This window comes from Schistocerca piceifrons, chromosome 3, assembly GCF_021461385.2.
Source record: "Schistocerca piceifrons isolate TAMUIC-IGC-003096 chromosome 3, iqSchPice1.1, whole genome shotgun sequence".
Lineage (NCBI taxonomy): Eukaryota > Metazoa > Arthropoda > Insecta > Orthoptera > Acrididae > Schistocerca > Schistocerca piceifrons.
In genome coordinates, this window is record NC_060140.1 from 378281879 (window position 1) to 378301903 (window position 20025).

At 46.8% G+C, this 20025-nt stretch overlaps 1 protein-coding gene across 1 annotated transcript in view; it reads left to right on the forward strand.

Annotated features, from left to right (window-relative positions):
- LOC124789332 (28S rRNA (cytosine-C(5))-methyltransferase) overlaps positions 1 to 20025 on the forward strand; it is an 81710-nt gene that overhangs the window by 50936 nt on the left and 10749 nt on the right. The window contains exon 5 of the mRNA XM_047256650.1: positions 11615 to 11787. Coding sequence (XP_047112606.1) covers positions 11615 to 11787 — 173 coding nt within the window. The remainder of the gene's footprint in view (positions 1 to 11614; positions 11788 to 20025) is intronic.

The window sequence follows — 20025 nt, forward strand, 5'->3', positions numbered from 1 at the left end:
AGTAAAGATTGTGTGTGTGCTGGTGGAATAGAGGCCTGTCTAGTGCTGGAATGAGAACATGGAAGGGGATAGGTGGGTAAAGGATAATGGCTAACAAAGGAGGAGGCCAGGAGGGTTGCGGGAATGTAGGAAATATTGCAAGGGCAGTTCCCACCTCTGCGTTTTAGAAAATCTGGTCTTGGTAAGAAGGATCCAGATGGCACAGGCTGTGAAGCAGTCATTGAAATAAAGAACATCGTGGTATCTTGGTGAGCTGCATGCTAAGCAACTGGATGGTCCAGCTGTTTCTTTGCCACAGTTTGTCAGTGGACATTCATGCTGACAGACAGCTTGTTGGTTATTGTACCCACATAGAAATCAGCACAGTAGTTGAAGCTTAGCTTGTAGGTCACATGACTGGTTTCGCAGGTAGCCATGCCTTTGATGGGATAGTTAATTTTTGTGGTCAGGCTAGAGTGGATGGTAGTGGGAGGATGTGTGGGACAGATCTTGCATAGAGGTCTATTACAGAGAGATTAGCCATGAGGCAAGGAGCAGGGAGCAGGGTTGTGTAGGGATGGACGAAGATACTGCGTAGGTTTGGTGGGCAGTGGAATACTACTATGGGAGGAGTGCCAGAAATAGAGGGTAGGACATTCCTGATTTCAGGGCACAATGGAGGTAGTTGAAACCATGGCAGAGAATGTGATTCAGTTGCTCCAGTCCTGAGGGGTACTGAGTCACGAGGGGAATGCTCCTCTTTAGCCGGAAGGTGGAACTTTGGGAGGTGGTGAGTAACTAGAGAGATAAGACACGGGGTATCTGTTTTGGGGGCTGGGGTAATTATGATCTGTGAAGGCCTCAGTGAGATCCTTGGTACATTTCGAGAGGGATGCTTGTCACTACAGATGCGACAGCTGCAGGTGGCTAGGCTGTATGGAAGGGACTTCTTGGTATGGAATGGGTGGTAACCGTTGAAGTAGACTTATTCCTGATGGTTACCAATACCTTCACTTTGACAGCTGCCACACATTCCATACCAAGAAGTCCCTTCCATATAGCCAACTGTGGCTGTCACATACATAGTGACGAGCAGCCCCTCTCAAACTATACCAGGGGTCTTAGTTTGCACGAGAGCTGATGGGGAGTCTTTTCTCTCCACAAAGCCTCAGTTCTTCGTCGAGCATTTAGAGGACAAGTTTGGGGAGGTGGAGGGCTTGTCTAAAATGCGCTCTGGGTCAGTACTGATACAAACGGCATCCTCCGCCCAGTCCCGCAGGTTGCTTGCTTGTGACAAGTTGGGGGATGTTAACGTTACTATTACACCACATAAGAGTTTAAATATGGTCCACGGTGTTATTTTCCATAGGGACCTCCTTTTGCAGTCTGATGACAAGCTGCGCGCCAACTTAGAACGTAGAGGTGTTCATTTCGTCCGGCGCGTTCATCGGGGTCCGAGGGACAATCAGGTTGCTACCGGTGCCTTCATCTTGGCCTTCGAGGGTGATACGTTACCGGAAAAGGTCAAGGTGATGGTCTACCGATGTGACGTCAAGCCTTATATCCCTCCCCCGATGCGGTGCTTCAAGTGCTGGAAGTTCGGCCATATGTCTTCGCGCTGCACTTCCAGCCTCACATGTCGAGATTGCGGACGCCCATCTCATCCCGATACTCCATGTGCCCCGCCTTCCATCTGCGTCAACTGTGGGGAGCACCATTCACCTTGCTCGCCAGACTGCAGAATGTTCCAGAAAGAGCGCAAAATCATGGAATATAAGACCCTGGACCGACTGACTTATACTGAGGCCAGAAGGAAATACGACCGATTACATCCAGTGAGAATGACATCTTCCTACGCCGCTGCTACAACACCTGTGCTCGCCCCATCAGTTTCGCGACTTCCGGCCGGATCGACGAGTGGTACAACTCCTCCTGCTCCCTTGCCAGTGGGGGGCTCTACCCACCGGGTTGCTCCTGTGCCACCTACCTCAGGAGCAACACCATCCCCCCCATCGAGGACGTCGGTCCCTGCTTCTAAGCCGGCGAAGTGTCCAACTTCTTCGGCTTCTCATGCTCGCAAGGGGTCCCTTGGGTCCCTCCCTTCCCAGGTTTCCACCAGCGGGAAGGCTGACGACCGACAGTGGCGTAAGTGCCCACCATCAGCTGGTCGACGGGCTTCACGATCCTCCTCAGTCCCAGATACTGAATCGGTGAAGCCCTCCCAGCCAGTTAAACCCAAGGGGCAGCGTGAGAAATCAAAGAAGAAGAGCTCTAAGCCCAAGGACCTTGCAGTGGCAGCCACCCCACCGCAACCTTCCAGCTCTGCGTCTGAGGACGAGGTGGAGATTCTGGCGTCCGCTGAGGACCTCGATCTCGCCGGTCCCTCAGACGCCATGAATAGCACTAGCGCAGGTGCTCAATCGGAGGCAGCAGGTGACCCAGCGGCATAATCTGCCTTCCCTGTCCCGTCACGCCTTTCCCAGCCATGGACAACACCATCATCCAGTGGAACTGCAGCGGTTTCTTCCACCATCTAGCTGAGCTCCGCCAACTTATCAGCCTTCACCCTTTCTTCTGCATTGCTCTGCAGGAAACTTGGTTTCCAGCAATGCGAACCCCCGCCCTCCGTGGCTATCGGGGTTATTATAAGAACCGAGCAGCTTATGAACGGGTGTCTGGTGGCGTCTGTATATATGTCCTTCACACTCTGCACAGCGAGTCTGTCCCTCTCCAGACACCTTTAGAGGCTGTCGCTGTACGGGTGTGGACGCCACAGGCTGTCACCGTCTGCAGTCTTTACCTTCCACCGGATGGTGATGTCTCGCAGCCTGTCCTGGCTGCACTGGTAGCCCAATTGCCGCCACCTTTCTTGCTATTGGGCGACTTCAACGCCCATAACCCTCTGTGGGGTGGGTCAGTGGCAACAGGTCGAGGCGCCATCGTTGAGCATTTATTGTCGCAGCTCGATCTCTCGCTGTTAAATGATGGTGCCTTCACTCACTTCAGTGTGGCGCATGGCACATACTCCGCCATTGACCTTTCCATCTGTAGCCCTAGCCTCTTACCGTCTGTCCAATGGAGTGTGCATGACGACCTGTGTGGTAGTGACCACTTTCCGATCTTTCTGTCACTACCACTGCGTCACTCTTCTGGGCGCCCTAGCAGATGGGCTATGAATAAGGCTGACTGGGACTTGTTCTCCTCCACTGCCGCTATTGAGCCTCTCTCTACTGATGACATTGATGCGGTGGTTCAATCGGTCACCACCGGCATCGTTACTGCCGCCGAATCTGCCATTCCCCGTTCTTCTGGGTCCCCTCGGCGGCGGGCTGTGCCTTGGTGGTCGCCTGAGATCGCTGAAGCGATTAAAGATCGCCGGCGGGCGCTCCAGCGTCACAAGCGACATCCCTCCGTAGACCACCTTATCGCCTTCAAACGGCTGCGTGCGCGGGCCCGCCTCCTTATCCGCCAAGGCAAGGAGGAGTGCTGGGAGCGTTATGTGTCCACCATTGGCCTCCATGTCACTCCATCGCAGGTCTGGGCCAAGATTCGACGCGTCTACGGCTATAGGACCCCTGCCAGCGTCCCTGCGCTCTCACTGAATGGAGCAGTTTGTACAGACTCCGACGTCATTGCAAGCCGCTTGGCAGAGCATTTTGCTATGAGTTCCGGTTCTGCGAATTACCCCCTGGCCTTCCGCTCCATTAAAGAGCGGATGGAACGTCGGAGCCTTTCGTTTCGCACCCACCATCCAGAATCGTACAACGTTCCATTCAGTGAGTGGGAATTCCACATTGCCCTTGCTGCTTGCCCTGATACCGCTCCTGGACCAGATAGCATCCACTGCCAGATGCTGAAACACCTCTCAGTGGACTGTCAGCGACGGCTCCTCGACCTTTACAACCGTATTTGAGTCGAGGGTGAGTTTCCGTTGCAATGGCGGGCAAGTATCGTTATTCCCATTCTGAAACCAGGCAAGAACCCTTTGGCGGTGGACAGCTACCGCTCCATTAGCCTCACCAACGTTCTTTGCAAGCTTCTCGAACGGATGGTGAGCCGGCGCTTGACTTGGGTACTGGAGTCTCGGGGCCTTCTGGCTCCGTCTCAGGGTGGGTTCCGTAAAGGCCGCTCCGCCGCCGACAATCTGGTGCACCTGGAGTCGGCCATACGTACTGCCTTTGCCCGCCGTCAGCACCTGGTCGCTGTCTTTTTCGACATGTGGAAGGCGTACGATACGGCATGGCGTCATCTCATCCTTTCTACGCTTCATGGATGGGGTCTTCGGGGCCCTCTGCCGATCTTTATTAGACATTTTCTGTCGTATCGTACCTTCCGCGTTCAAGTCGCAGCCTCATATAGTTCCACCCACGTCCAGGAGAACGGTGTGCCACAGGGATCTGTTTCAAGTGTCTGCCTGTTTTTAATAGCCATTAACGGGCTCGCTGCGGCCGTGGGAAATTCTGTCTCTGCTTCCCTGTATGCTGACGACTTCTGCCTTTATTACAGCTCTCCTGGCATTGCAGTTGTTGAACGTCAGCTACAGGGTGCTATCCGCAAGGCGCAGTCTTGGGCTGTAGCTCATGGGTTCCAGTTTTCGGCAGCCAAGACCTGCGTAATGCATTTCTGCCAGCGACGCACTGTCCACCCGGAGCCGCGGCTTTATCTTGCCGGCGAACTTCTTTCAGTGGTGGAATCACACAGGTTTTTGGGGGTGGTTTTCGATGCCCGGTTGACTTGGCTGCCTCATATCCGGCAGCTTAAACAGGTGTGTTGGCGGCATCTAAATGCTCTGAGATGCTTGAGCCACACCCGCTGGGGCGCCGACCGATTTACCCTGTTGCAGCTCTACCAGGCGTTAATCCAATCCCGTCTGGATTATGGGAGCCTGGCTTATGGCTCAGCATCCCCCTCTGCGTTGCGGGTGCTGGACCCAATACTACACAGCGGGATCCGACTTGCCACTGGAGCCTTCCGCACCAGCCCTGTGGACAGCATCCTTGTTGAGGCAGGTGTCCCTCCACTGCGGTTACGACGCCAACAATTACTGGCTGCTTATGCTGCCCATGTTTTTAGCTTGCCCGGGCATCCAAATTACCGTGTCTTGTTCCCGCAGTCGGTCGTCCATCTGCCGGACCGTCGGCCCCGGTCGGGTTGTCCGATCGCCGTACGTGTCAAGGAGCTTCTCTGCGGGCTTGGGTTTTTCCCTGTTCCACCTCCTTTCCAGGCGCCTCTGCGTACACCCCCGTGGTGTGTTCCTCGCCCTTGCCTTCAGCTCGACTTGGCACAGGGCTCGAAGGACTCGGTCCCTCCAGAGGCCTTCCGCCGCCACTTTTATTCCATCCTGGCCACGTACCAGGGCTCTGGAATTGTGTACACCGACGGTTCGATGGTTGCTGGTCGTGTCGGGTATGCGCTAACTCTAGGGGACCATTCCGAACAACGGTCCTTGGCGGCTGGCTGCAGCGTTTACACTGCTGAGCTAGTCGCCATCTTTCGAGCCCTAGAGTATATCCGCTCCTGCTCAGGTGAGTACTTCGTTATCTGTAGCGATTCCCTGAGTGGTTTACGAGCTCTCGACCAGTGTTTTCCTCGTTCTCGTCTGGTGATGGCTATCCATGAGTCCCTGCATACTCTTGCGCGTTGCGGCCGTTCTGTGGTCTTTGTGTGGACCCCCGGTCATGTCGGTATCCCGGGCAATGAACATGTTGACCGCCTGGCGAAAGAGGCCACGAGTAACCCATCTCTGGATGTTGGCCTCCCAGAAACTGATTTGCGGGCAGTCCTCCGCCGAAAAGTTTTTGCGCTTTGGGACGCTGAATGGCGCGATCGGATCACACCCAATAAACTCCGTGCCATTAAGGAGACGACGACTGTGTGGCGGTCATCCATGCGAGCCAACCGCAGGGACTCAGTCGTCCTTTGTCAGCTCCGCATTGGCCACTCCCGGCTAACACACAGTTATTTACTGCGCCGGGAGGACCCTCCTGTATGTCGCTGCGGGGCGGCTTTGACAGTGGCCCACATTCTGTTGGCCTGCCCCCTTTTAGCTGTGGTCAGGCAGACATTTGCGCTGCCTGATACGCTCCCTGCCGTTTTATCTGATGACCCTGTTATGGCTGCCTTAGTTTTACGTTTTATTAGGGCAGGGGGTTTTTATTCTTTAATCTGAGTGTTTCTGTTTTATTTTATTGTTTTGTGTTGATTCTGGCCTTTGGCCTACGGTTTTAAACTAAGTTTTTAATGTGTTTTCGGTGGTTGGCTTTTCCCTTTTTTTTGTTCCTATGGTCGGCCAACCACCGTCACACTCCGTGTGATTTTCTTTCGTTTTGTCTGGTCCTTGTCTATGTTTCTTTTGTTCTGTGTCGTCTGTCTCCTATTCTGTTGAAAATTTTTTTTTCTTCTCTGTGGGTATTTTTAGTATTTTGGAAAAAGGGACCGATGACCTCTGCAGTTTGGTCCCTTTAATCCTTAAACCAACCAGGGGTCTCACTGACGCCTTCACATACCATAATTACCCTCCCTACCATGTACAAAAACACATCTCCATTGCCTTATCTCTTCTGTCACCCACCATCTCCCAAAATCCCACTGTCTGGCCACAGAGAAGCATTCCCCTAGTGACTGAGTACCACCCAAGACAGGAGCAGCTGAATCACATTCTCTCCCAGGGTGTCAACTTCTTCACATCATGTCCTGAAATCAGGAATGTCCTACCCACTACCCTTCTCACCCCTCCCACAGTGGTATTCCACTGCCCACCGAACCTACACAATATCCTCGTCCACCCTTATACAACCCCTGCTCCCAACCCCTTGCCCCATGGCTCATATACTTGCAATAGACATAGATGCAAGATCTGTCCCATACATCCTCCCACCACTACCTATTCCAGTCTAGTCACAAGCATCACCTGTTCCATCAAAGGCCTGTGAAACCAGTCATGCGACCTACAAGCTACGCTGCAGCCACTGTACTGCATTCTGTGTTGGTAAGACAACCAACAAGTTGCCTCTCCACCTGAATGGCTACGGACAAACTGTTACTATGGAACAGCTGGACCACCCAGTTGCTGAACACACTACCCAATATGACATTCATCATTTCAGTGATTTCTTCACAGCCTGTGCCTTCCTGTTAACACTAGCTTTTCTGCATTGTGCAGATGGGAAATCTCCCTGCAGTATATCCTATGTTCCCATAACTCTCCTGCCCTCAATCTTCATTAGTCATTATTCTTTACCCACCTATCCCTTTCCCTGACCCCATTCCCCCCCCCCCCCCCCCCCACTCCCGCCTTTCATCTAACCTCCCAACTGCCAACTGCAGCTAGGTGCCCTACCTTCTCTCCACCTCGTCTTTGTATCTCTCACAAGCAGCCCTCATCAAGATTGGTTCTCCCGTCATTTGCTGTTGCTCACAGTCTAGCTTCAGCAGGCAGAAACTGTGGTTGTGTGTGTGTGTGTGTGTGTGTGTGTGTGTGTGTGTGTGTGTGTGTGTATGATGGTACGGTGTCTGGTTCCAGTGAAGGTCTATTGGCCAAAAGCTTACTTGTTTGGCAGTCTTTTTGTTGTGCCTATCAGCAACTCAGCATGTCCGCTATAATGTGAGTAGTAACCTATCCTCCTCATAATATTGACATACTTTAACATGTAATATGACTTGTAAAACTGCTTGTACATTCATTTGGTTGCTGACAATTTCATTACAATACATTGCGTAGATTTTTGTGTCCATGGCCAAGCAGTGCAACAGACTACCAACAAAACGTGCAGGTGCCACAACTGTTTATTACAGATATAAGAGACAGAACTCAAATACAATGTCCGTGAATTAATGTCCATACAATTTGAGCACAAATAGAAGTGTCACTTATAGATATTTCCTGGGCTGCATCTACATGATGAAATCCATGAGTCATAGTAGGTAGCACAGCAGAAAGATCCGAGGATGATCCAATGTGGCACATAAAGTATGCCCCCAAGTATGAAAGGCTCCAGGGATGTCGGGGATGGGTGGGTATCAGAGGTGTAACTCGAAGACAATAGCTGTTCATGGACCAAAAATGCTTCTGGAACATCAGGTGTTGGTGGTTGTCAGAGGTGATGGCTCAGCGACAGTAGTTACTGGCTGGTTGGCGATGCTTCAGGGATGTCAGGTGTAAACAGTTATCAGAACTGATGTCTCAATGATGGCTGTCACCTATGGAATGACGTTCAGTGAGGCCTGGCACCTGGAATCAGCAGACAGTGGTTGTGCATAGTGCCGGTAACAGGTGCTTTATGACGGGGCAGTAAGTCCAATCAGAGGGTTTCTGGTGGATCAAAGATGAAAGCTACTGGCCACAGCAAGGTCCAGCGGTGGCCTGAATACTCTCCAGCAGAGGGATACCAGCAGTGCTGAATGGACTCATGATGTGGCATGAGAAAGAGATCTCTGACTACAGTGCTCTCTATCACAATAGGAACACTGCCTGTCAACGAGATTGGAACCGCCAGACACTGTGGAAGATATGTGAAAGGTACAGTGTAAACAGCCTAAGCCATATGAGGTTAGGTTTGTAAACAGCTTGGTGAATTATGTTTATGTGATTTGTTTATTCACATCCTCCTGGAGGAGTGGCAGTCCATAATACTTCCCTGGTTTGCAGAGCAGTATAGTCCTAGGCCTATACTATATCCCTCTCCCTTAAAATACATGGTGCAGCCAGCTCAAAGGTGAAGCAGCTGCTGCCACGAGAAGGCACCCCAGGAATGGAGAGCTGGAAATGGCATTGGCAGGCAATGCTGGCCAATAACCATGACACTTCCTCAACTGTGGCTGGCTATAAGAAAACAGGGCTGACATGATGGTGAGGCATGTGATGTGTAATGCAGCCATCAAAAGGCTACCTTGACTGGGGACCTGAAAAATTATAGACAGATAGGCAGACAGGATCAACATAGTAAAAGACCAACCGGGTACCAGCAGGGGGGGCTGTCATCAGTCATCGCCCATTGCCTGAGGTGGTGAAATTTCCAGGATCGTCAAAACCAAACCACAGCAACCGAAGTAGCAACCCACAGCAAGCCCAGCTGAAGCATGTATGCACAGCAAGCCCAAGAGGCACAGGAAACTAGGTGTGGGATGAATCAGGGACACCTATGATGGCAGTGGGGTCAGTAGCAGTCAAACCAGAGGCAATGGCACCAAGGCCACTCATGATAGGGATGGTGGTGACAAGGCTGCCAATGGAAGGGCCGGCGTTGCCAGTGATAGGGCTGTCTGGAACAGGACCAGCATCGACTAGGATAACAACAAGAGAGCTGTGGTGCAGGAGGTGGTGGCAGCGGGTGGAGAGTCATCTACAGCCATGGCTGGTGTTGGGGGGTGGGGGGGGGGGGGGCAGCAGAGATGAAGGGTGAAGGTGTCTGCACAGTCACTTGGGCTAACATCAGCCCAGTGCAGAGGCTGCTACGAAAAGGCCGGCAACGAGCAGTGTCAGAGGCAGCAGAGGAGAAGGAACCTCCACAGTTGCCCAAGCTGACTCTAGTGCATCGACAGGTGTCGGAGCACATGTCAATGGATTCAGGACTGGCAAAAGATGCTGTCGTCCTGGAAACGAGCTTCATAGAGAGAGAGGTGCCAGTCCACAATATATGCCTGGTATGCAGAGCTGTACAGTCCCAAGCAGATACAATGTACTGTTGTGCTTATATCAACATATGAAAGAAACATGAATTTATCAGAATTATTTACTTGGAAAGCTTACATTTGCAAAGTCATCAATAAAGTAGTAAAGCAAATCACCAAAAATTGCTGTAATTTAGTTTTGAGTAATTTACTCAAGACATTGTCAGTTGGGCAGAAATTTTTGTTTTCTAAGAACATAGTAGTTCTCTATAGTTATTAATTGGTTGCGGGAGATACAATCATTTCATCACAAATAATGGAAACTTGTTGTTTGAAGGTAACCATTATCTCATCAAGAGCTACTCACAACCCGCCTTTTTAGAGACACTTAGAAAATGTTCATCAGAGGTCTTTTCAGTACCCCAGTTACCCTTAATTTCATTGTGATTAAAATTAAGGACAGTATTGAGGGCTTGCTGACTATCTGTCCCACATATTACACTACACATAATTTTGGTTATCTTACACAACTGACTAATTTTGTCCTGTAAACACGTACGTATGGGCATTCACTTTGTTTAGAATTTTGCAGTAGTTTCTGTAGCTCACTTTATCTGCGTTGATAATTAAGAAATCCACACGCTCAGCTACATTGTCCTAGCAAAAAACATGCTCTGATGTTAGTCTAGACTGCATTCATAAAAATAAAAATAAAATGTTGAAATATTTTTGTTTGAACAGCTCTATGACACTGTAACTGTAACATGCTACACAGTATCTAAGATTCTAGTGTGTCCTATTTTAGAGTACTGTTCCAGCATTTGGAGTCCTTACAAAGTAAGCATGTGAGAAATGCAGACATATTCTGCTAGGACTGTTGCAGGTTACTTCATCCCACACAAAAGTGTAATGGGGGTGCTTAGGGAGCTACAGGAAATTTTTGGAAGAAACATGACATTGTTATCACAAAAATCTGTTGACTGAATTTGGAGAACCCATGTCCGAGATAGACTGTGCAGCAATTCTTCTTCCTCCCAAGTGTAGTTCATAGTGGGATCATGAGCATCAAATAAGAGAGAGCAGGGGACATAGGATAGTCTGAAGACATTCATTTTTTCCTCATTTCATTAACAAATGAAACAGTACAGGGATGGACACACTGGTATAAATTATATTTCCATCGAGCCCTATGCAACAGGTTTTGAAGTATTTATTTACGTTGATAAATGTATACACGTTTCATCATAGGGTGTAATGCAATGTTTATTTAATCATGAAGTTAGTTAATTTCGACTGACCATCATTGTCGACCACATTTGTAACATCTGAATTTCATGTCCTTTTCAAATCACTTTTAATTAAAAGTAAAAAGTCTCCGTATTCTGTCATTTTATGAAAGAATCCACACTACAGTGACATCTTTTAAGATCATACTCTGAAATACAGATGTTACAAATATGCTTGACAATGGTGTTTAGTCTAAATTAGCTAACTGCGTGATTAAATAAACATCACATTACAGTTTACTATGGATCATGTGTATGTTTATTAAGTATCTGGAAGCTGTGGATCCCCACAAATATAAAATTTTATTTTTTTCAAAGACATCTTGAAGACAGAGGAAATACAAGGCAATGGAAACGCAAGGTAACCTCTAACAAGAGGACAATGATTGATATTTGCAGATTCAGTCTTTCTATTCAGTTTTGAATAAATGTTTGAACATGTTTTCCAATGCTCCTTTGTAATATCACTTAGAGTCATATGGACATTTGGTTCATATCTATGCATGTCACTTTCCAAAATATATATCAATAATGTGTTTGGAAAGACAAGAATGTCTGTGCCCCCCCCCCCCCCCCCCCCAAATACATGCACACGCACGCACACACGCGCGCGCACACACACACACACACACACACACACACACACACACACACACACACACACACACAAAGTAGTAATTAAAACCGAGTGTGATACGGCTGAACCTCTAAAGATTTTTTTTATGTTTTATTCATTTCAGAAAAATATATGCAGTTGAACGTGATCTGAAAAGATATGACGTACTGAAGAATACAGTAAAATTATCTGGTGCCACATGTGTCGAAACCCTGCTTGGTGATTCACTGAGCATAAGCAGCAGTGACGTTCCTGGTGTAGAGTATATTCTTGTTGATCCATCATGTTCTGGTTCAGGTAAGATGAGTATAAGTATTGATTAAGTGTCATCTTTGTATCAAAAGGGGACTTCGTTTTTGAAAACTAAAATCCAAAGATGATAGAATGGCTGACTGGTATCTACCTTCAAAATGTGAAATTTCAGTATTACTAATAGATGAAAAAGCTTGCACAGGATAGAGTAGCATGGAGAGCTGCATCAAACCAGTCTCAGGACTGAAGACCACAACAACAACAAATAGACACATTTTTTTGTTCAAAAGTCGTCACACATGATGAGGTTGAAAGGTCTCACACGGAACCAGATTTCATTGTGTATGGGGAAACTTCGACAAACTGGTACGGGTTGACCTGTCTAGTTGGATATTCAATAGGTCAAAATATGCTGTGCCAAGCCACTGAAGGTAGGCTTTGTTAAACTCTTGACTGTAATACTAGATTCTCCATGTCTCTCCTATTGACTCCCATTTCATCTTCTGTTGCATAATCAGATAGTTCCTCCCCCTCATAGAAGCCTTCAATGTACACTTTTTCTCATCCTCCTATGCATTTAATGACTGAATTCCACTTTCACTCTCAAGGTAGGCACTTTTTGATTTTAATTCAGGGTTTATATACCCTGGGAAATCCACGAAAAATGTGAGGAGTTTTTCATGTTAGAAACGCATGGGAGTATTTTAGAATTCCAGGAACTTTTCATTGTTTTAATTTTCAGTAAAATTTTTGTAGTTTTGACTAGTAAGAACTAATACCCTTACAAAGAATTTTACTTTAACCCTTTACTACAGTATAATACTGCACCAATAAAACATAAACAAAAAAATACCAAAATAAAGCTTCCATTGGAAGGAAAAAGCGCCATTTATAACATCAAAACACAGTGCACACACAAGTGCCTGCCAACAGCAAAATGTGTCAAATGCATTAGGATGAAGACTATGCAGTACTTTGTAATAAAACTGCTTTCGATGAGCGTAACATCACAACTGTTTAAATTTCTAGCAGGTCGCAAGAAAATATGTTGAATAGTTGTTTGAGCAGCATTGCTTTCAAAAGTAAATTTCTTTCTATGCAAGGTGAATTATGGCATGTGTCAGTATGTGCAATGAATTATTAAATCACAGAGCACTTTATGCTCATTCAAAACTTAATGTTTTGACGACCAGCCACTCAGAACAATTTCAGAGCCAGAAAACCAGCCGTTATGTCATTATTTAAAATTTTACTGATACATTTGTGTTTGATATTTCTTAAAGGATAACACACACTAAAAAAGACCACACTTCAAGTTTAGTTTCTCATATTTATTTTAGTTCTGTCATAGATTACAGACTATGCAATAACAATTGCAGATAGTGTAATTAGCCTCCAAAAAAAATGTGAGGTGAGTTCTTGAGCAATTTCAAACATAACCAGATTTTCTGTCGAAAAGTCGACGTGCTTGATGGAACATGTATTCATCTAGGTAACCCATGAAATGTGTGGTGCACAGCACTGAAATTTTTAATCCTGCTTTGCTATTAGGATCCCACCTAGCAACACCCTCAGGGAAATAAAATGTTTGATGACCAATGTTATATGCAAAAGCTAAGCTTTTTCTTGTAACTATACCGTACATATATTAATTTAAACCATTAAATTTTCCTAATTGTGTGTTCATACTACTTAAGAATGATGTTGCTATTGGCTGGTTGCACACTTTTACTTGGGTCTGGAACAGAGGATGCTGGGAGCGGAAGCTTGCAATTGGCTCATAGCATATAGGCTGCTGAGACAAGCCTCACCTGCTTTTCCCAAAGCAGCCAGCTTATAGGATATAAAAGAAACAAACATGTAATGGATTAATCTGTCGCAGAAGTGACACAGAAGTATATGTCAAGTCATAGAAGGGCCCGGTACAGCCTCTTCACTTATTTTTGTAAATAATATTAACAGTCACTACACACAGCAATGCACTTGGCTGAAGACTAGAGTCACAGTGTCTACTTACTGTTAAGGAGCACAATATTTTTATGTAGCTAAGGTTGGCAGTGAGTGAAAGTATTTCAGAGTGGTACAAAGTCAGCCAACTTCCACTGATCACAAAGAGGGCCAACTAAAAGTGTACGACCTAGAGTTTCATATGTCCTATGCTCTGAATATATGCTGTCATTGGCTGGTGAGATCACGTGACATGAACTATAATCGGCTGGCAAAAGTGCATCATGCAGCACGATCTCAATTTCAGTATTTCAGAAGCTACCGTGCTGTACTTGGTGAAATTTTTATATATATATATCTAAAAACAAAGATGATGTGACTTACCGAACGAAAGCGCTGGCAGGTCGATAGACACACAAACACACACACAAAATTCAAGCTTTCGCAACAAACTGTTGGCTCATCAGGAAAGAGGGAAGGAGAGGGAAAGACGAAAGGATGTGGGTTTTAAGGGAGAGGGTAAGGAGTCATTCCAATCCTGGGAGCGGAAAGACTTACCTTGGGGGAAAAAAGGACAGGTATACACTCGCGCACACACACACACACACACACACACACACACACACACACACACACACACACATATCCATCCACACATATACAGACACAAGCAGACATATTTAAAGACAAAGAGTTTGGGCAGAGATGTCAGTCGAGGCGGAAGTGAAGAGGCAAAGATGACGTTGAATGACAGGTGAGGTATGAGTGGCGGCAAATTGAAATTAGCGGAGATTGAGGCCTGGTGGGTAACGGGAAGAGAGGATATATTGAAGAGCGAGTTCCCATCTCCGGAGTTCGGATAGGTTGGTGTTGGTGGGGAGTATCCAGATAACCCGGACGGTGTAACACTGTGCCAAGATGTGCTGGCCGTGCACCAAGGCATGTTTAGCCACAGGGTGATCCTCATTACCAACAAACACTGTCTGCCTGTGTCCATTCATGCGAATGGACAGTTTGTTGCTGGTCATTCCCACATAGAATGCATCACAGTGTAGGCAGGTCAGTTGGTAAATCACGTGGGTGCTTTCACATGTGGCTCTGCCTTTGATCGTGTACACATTCCGGGTTACAGGACTGGAGTAGGTGGTGGTGGGAGGGTGCATGGGACAGGTTTTACACCGGGGGCGGTTACAAGGATAGGAGCCAGAGGGTAGGGAAGGTGGTTTGGGGATTTCATAGGGATGAACTAACAGGTTACGAAGGTTAGGTGGACGGCGGAAAGACACTCTTGGTGGAGTGGGGAGGATTTCATGAAGGATGGATCTCATTTCAGGGCAGGATTTGAGGAAGTCGTATCCCTGCTGGAGAGCCAGATTCAGAGTCTGGTCCAGTCCCAGAAAGTATGCTGTCACAAGTGGGGCACTTTTGTGGTTCTTCTGTGGGGGATTCTGGGTTCGAGGGGATGAGGAAGTGGCTCTGGTTATTTGCTTCTGTACCAGGTCGGGAGGGTAGTTGCGAGATGCGAAAGCTGTTGTCAGGTTGTTGGTGTAATGGTTCAGGGATTCCGGACTGGAACAGATTCGTTTGCCACGAAGACCTAGGCTGTAGGGAAGGGACCGTTGGATGTGGAATGGGTGGCAGCTGTCATAATGGAGGTACTGTTGCTTGTTGGTGGGTTTGATGTGGACGGACGTGTGAAGCTAGCCATTGGACAGGTGGAGGTCAACGTCAAGGAAAGTGGCATGGTATTTGGAGTAGGACCAGGTGAATCTGATGGAACCAAAGGAGTTGAGGTTGGAGAGGAAATTCTGAAGTTCTTCCTCACTGTGAGTCCAGATCATGAAGATGTCATCAATAAATCTGTACCAAACTTTGGGTTGTTAGGCCTGGGTAACCAAAAAGGCTTCCTCTAAGCGACCCATGAATAGGTTGGCGTACGAGGGGGCCATCCTGGTACCCATGGCTGTTCCCTTTAATTGTTGGTATGTCTGGCCTTCAAAAGTGAAGAAGTTGTGGGTCAGGATGAAGCTGGCTAAGGTGATGAGGAAAGAGGTTTTAGGTAGGGTGGCAGGTGATCGGCGTGAAAGGAAGTGCTCCATTGCAGCGAGGCCCTGGACGTGCGGAATATTTGTGTATAAGTAAGTGGCATCAGTGGTTACAAGGATGGTTTCCGGGGGTAACAGATTGGGTAAGGATTCCAGGTGTTCGAGAAAGTGGTTGGTGTCTTTGATGAAGGATGGGAGACTGCACGTAATGGGTTGAAGATGTTGATCTACGTAGGCAGAGATACGTTCTGTGGGGGCTTGGTAACCAGCTACAATGGGGCGGCCGGTATGATTGGGTTTGTGGATTTTAGGAAGAAGGTAGAAGGTAGGGGTGCGGGGTGTCGGTGGGGTCAGGAGGTTGATGGAGTCAGGTGAAAGGTTTTGCAGGGGGCCTAAGGTTCTGAGGATTCCTTGAAGCTCCGCCTGGACATCGGGAATGGGGTTACCTTGGCAAACTTTGTATGTGGTGTTGTCTGAAAGCTGACGCAGTCCCTCAGCCACATACTCCCGACGATCAAGTACCACGGTCGTGGAACCCTTGTCCGCCGCAAGAATGACGATGGATCGGTCAGCCTTCAGATCACGGATAGCCTGGGCTTCAGCAGTGGTGATGTTGGGAGTAGGATTAAGATTTTTTAAGAAGGATTGAGATGCAGGGCTGGAAGTCAGAAATTCCTGGAAGGTTTGGAGAGGGTGATTTTGAGGAAGAGGAGGTGGATCCCGCTGCGACGGAGGACGGAACTGTTCCAGGCAGGGTTCAATTTGGATGGTGTCTTGGGGAGTTGGATCATTAGGAGTAGGATTAGGATCATTTTTCTTAGTGGCAAAGTGATATTTCCAGCAGAGAGTTTGGTACAGATTTATTGATGACATCTTCATGATCTGGACTCACAGTGAAGAAGAACTCTAGAATTTCCTCTCCAACCTCAACTCCTTTGGTTCCATCAGATTCACCTGGTCCTACTCCAAATCCCATGCCACTTTCCTTGATGTTGACCTCCACCTGTCCAATGGCCAGCTTCACATGTCCGTCCACATCAAACCCACCAACAAGCAATAGTACCTCCATTACGACAGCTGCCACCCATTCCACATCAAACGGTCCCTTCCCTACAGCCTAGGTCTTCGTGGCAAACGAATCTGTTCCAGTCCGGAATCCCTGAAGCATTACACCAACAACCTGACAACAGCTTTCGCATCCCGCAACTACCATCCCGACCTGGTACAGAAGCAAATAACCAGAGCCACTTCCTCATCCTCTCAAACCCAGAACCTCCCACAGAAGAACCACAAAAGTGCCCCACTTGTGACAGGATACTTTCCGGGACTGGATCAGATTCTGAATGTGGCTCTCCAGCAGGGATACGACTTCCTCAAATCCTGCCCTGAAATGAGATCCATCCTTCATGAAATCCTCCCCACTCCACCAAGAGTGTCTTTCCGCCGTCCACCTAACCTTCGTAACCTGTTAGTTCATCCCTATGAAATCCCCAAACCACCTTCGCTACCCTCTGGCTCCTACCCTTGTAACCGCCCTCGGTGTAAAACCTGTCCCATGCACCCTCCCACCACCACCTACTCCAGTCCTGTAAGCCGGAAGGTGTACACGATCAAAGGCAGAGCCACATGTGAAAGCACCCACGTGATTTACCAACTGACCTGCCTACACTGTGATGCATTCTATGTGGGAATGACCAGCAACAAACTGTCCATTCGCATGAATGGACACAGGCAGACAGTGTTTGTTGGTAATGAGGATCACCCTGTGGGTAAACATGCCTTGGTGCACGGCCAGCACATCTTGGCACAGTGTTACACCGTCCGGGTTATCTGGATACTTCCCACTAACACCAACCTGTCAGAACTCCGGAGATGGGAACTTGCCCTTCAGTATATCCTCTCTTCTCGTTACCCGCCAGGCCTCAATCTCCGCTAATTTCAATTTGCCGCCACTCATACCTCATCTGTCTTTCAACAACATCTTTGCCTCTGTACTTCCGCCTCGACTGACATCTCTGTTCAAACTCTTTGCCTTTAAATATGTCTGCTTGTGTCTGTATATGTGTGGATGGATATGTGTGTGTGCGCGAGTGTATACCTGACCTTTTTTCCCCCAAGGTAAGTCTTTTCGCTCCCGGGATTGAAGTGACTCCTTACCCTCTCCCTTAAAACCCACATCCTTTCGTCTTTCCCTCTCCTTCCCTCTTTCCTGATGAGGCAACAGTTTGTTGCGAAAGCTTGAATTTTGTGTGTGTGTTTGTGTTTGTTTGTGTGTCTATTGATCTGCCAGCGCTTTCGTTCGGTAAGTCACATCATCTTTGTTTTTTTTTTTTTAAATATATATATATATATATATGAAAATACGCAATGTACATGTTGCTGTGCATCAAAAGATCTTTTCAAAACTCTTTGTGTTTGCTGGATTTCATTTCCAAAAGTGCAGGGAAGTTCTGTGCTGTTGTGAAAAACATTTACCATTCGAAGAATTTATAAGTTAATTACAGCTCTGAGAGAAAATGTATTGTCACTTAACATAGAAAAAGCATATTTTCACCCAGGAAAAAGTGAATTTGTAACTGAGAAATATCCAGAATTTTTTTTCTTGTCCAGTTACATGCCCTGGTTGATGGAGTCAGGTTTCACCAAAATTTGTTTTGACTTTCCTATATGCTGAACAAGCTTTTCTTGAGACCATTTTATTTTTGATTTATTTGAAATTTTCCTGTAGCTGTTTTGCTTTGACTTCCCTTCTCTTCCTATTTGTTTCATTCCTAAGTGATGTATGTTGCTGTTTTCCTGTCCTAAATGTTTCGAATTTTGTGAGTTTATGTCTCTGTTTTTCAGACTAGTTTGTCTTTACTGCATAACTCCTTTCAGTCTGAAATCAGCATTGTCAGATTACATAAAGAATGACATGTTTAACTGAGAAGAATACTGCTTTGGAAGTTACAGGAAAGATTGTGAGCTGAAACAGCTTGTTTAAACTTCATAGGTGGAAGTTGCCCCTGTAATGCATTTTTCATTCCTGTAATCCTGCTGGCCTCAATCTCTCTTAGACCCCATACCCACCCCCACCACCATCCTTCAATATGCCCCAGGATCTAACTTGATTCATACTGAACCTACATCTTCATCCCCACGGTCTCCAATTTCTCTGCTCTGCCATCCCCTTCAAGTCCACTCCTCCATGTCGTCATATGCTATACCAACTCACTGGTACTGGTGCTTGTGTTGCATTCCTGTCCTGTCCTGTGCACCTGCTACTTCCCCCTCCTGTGTTCCTATCTTGTGCACCCGCTGCCTCCCTCTTAGCAGTCAGCCACCCTTCCCCAACACTCCCTCCCACCCTTACCTTGTTTATCCCCTGACCCACTCCACCCATCAGTCTTTCACCCCAGTCAACCTTCAGAACTGCAGATGGCATAATGTAGTCATACAGGTGTGTGTTGGGGGAGGGAGGTGGCACACTATGTACTCTTCCTTGAGGTAGAATTATTCGAAAGTTAGCATAATTTTCAGTCTAGTTCATATGCCTGGCAACAACTCAATGCCTGTGATGGTTGTATCTTGTATTTATGGATACATAAGTTAATTTCAGCACATAAACAGAAATATGCACTACCAAATTTATTAGCACTCTTTTTTGCATGAGTTGTTGGTTTATTTCTCGTATGTAGCCATTCCATTATTTACTTAAACCTTTATTGCTTGTGAACAAATTAGTGAAATGTCACTTAAATTGCATTTAAGTAATGTATCTATATATAAAGGAGCCAGTACATTCAAAGACCATTATAAACTCTGCACATCCGTTGACCAGTTAACACTCCAGTGTAGTACCTAAATGCTCTCTGGATGATGATCGGCTAGGTAGGAGTTCGTATTTCGTTGTTCTTCACTGGAAGTGAAAAATGCCTGAGATTCTATGTAAGCTCTCAGAAAACAACACACACAAAAGTTTGAGCAGCAGTGAAATGGATTATACTTTGTAGACAGCCACCACTAATTGAACATATTCTTTAAATACGCTAATTACATTATCACTCTCAACTCTTTTGAGCCAGAACCGTGACGAATCCACATTTTCAGATGTAGCTCAAGAAAAAATCTGTAGTAAACTTATTGACCACAGCCATGAAATTTATCAAGAACCAGCTGAAGTTTGTCACATTGTAACAACACTGTTCAAAATTAAAAAACAATTTTGCTTTAACTCAGTGACAAACAGCTTCTTTGGAATGAAAGTAGTATTTTTTGTTTGTTGTGAAACCTCATATTCTTCATCTCGTAT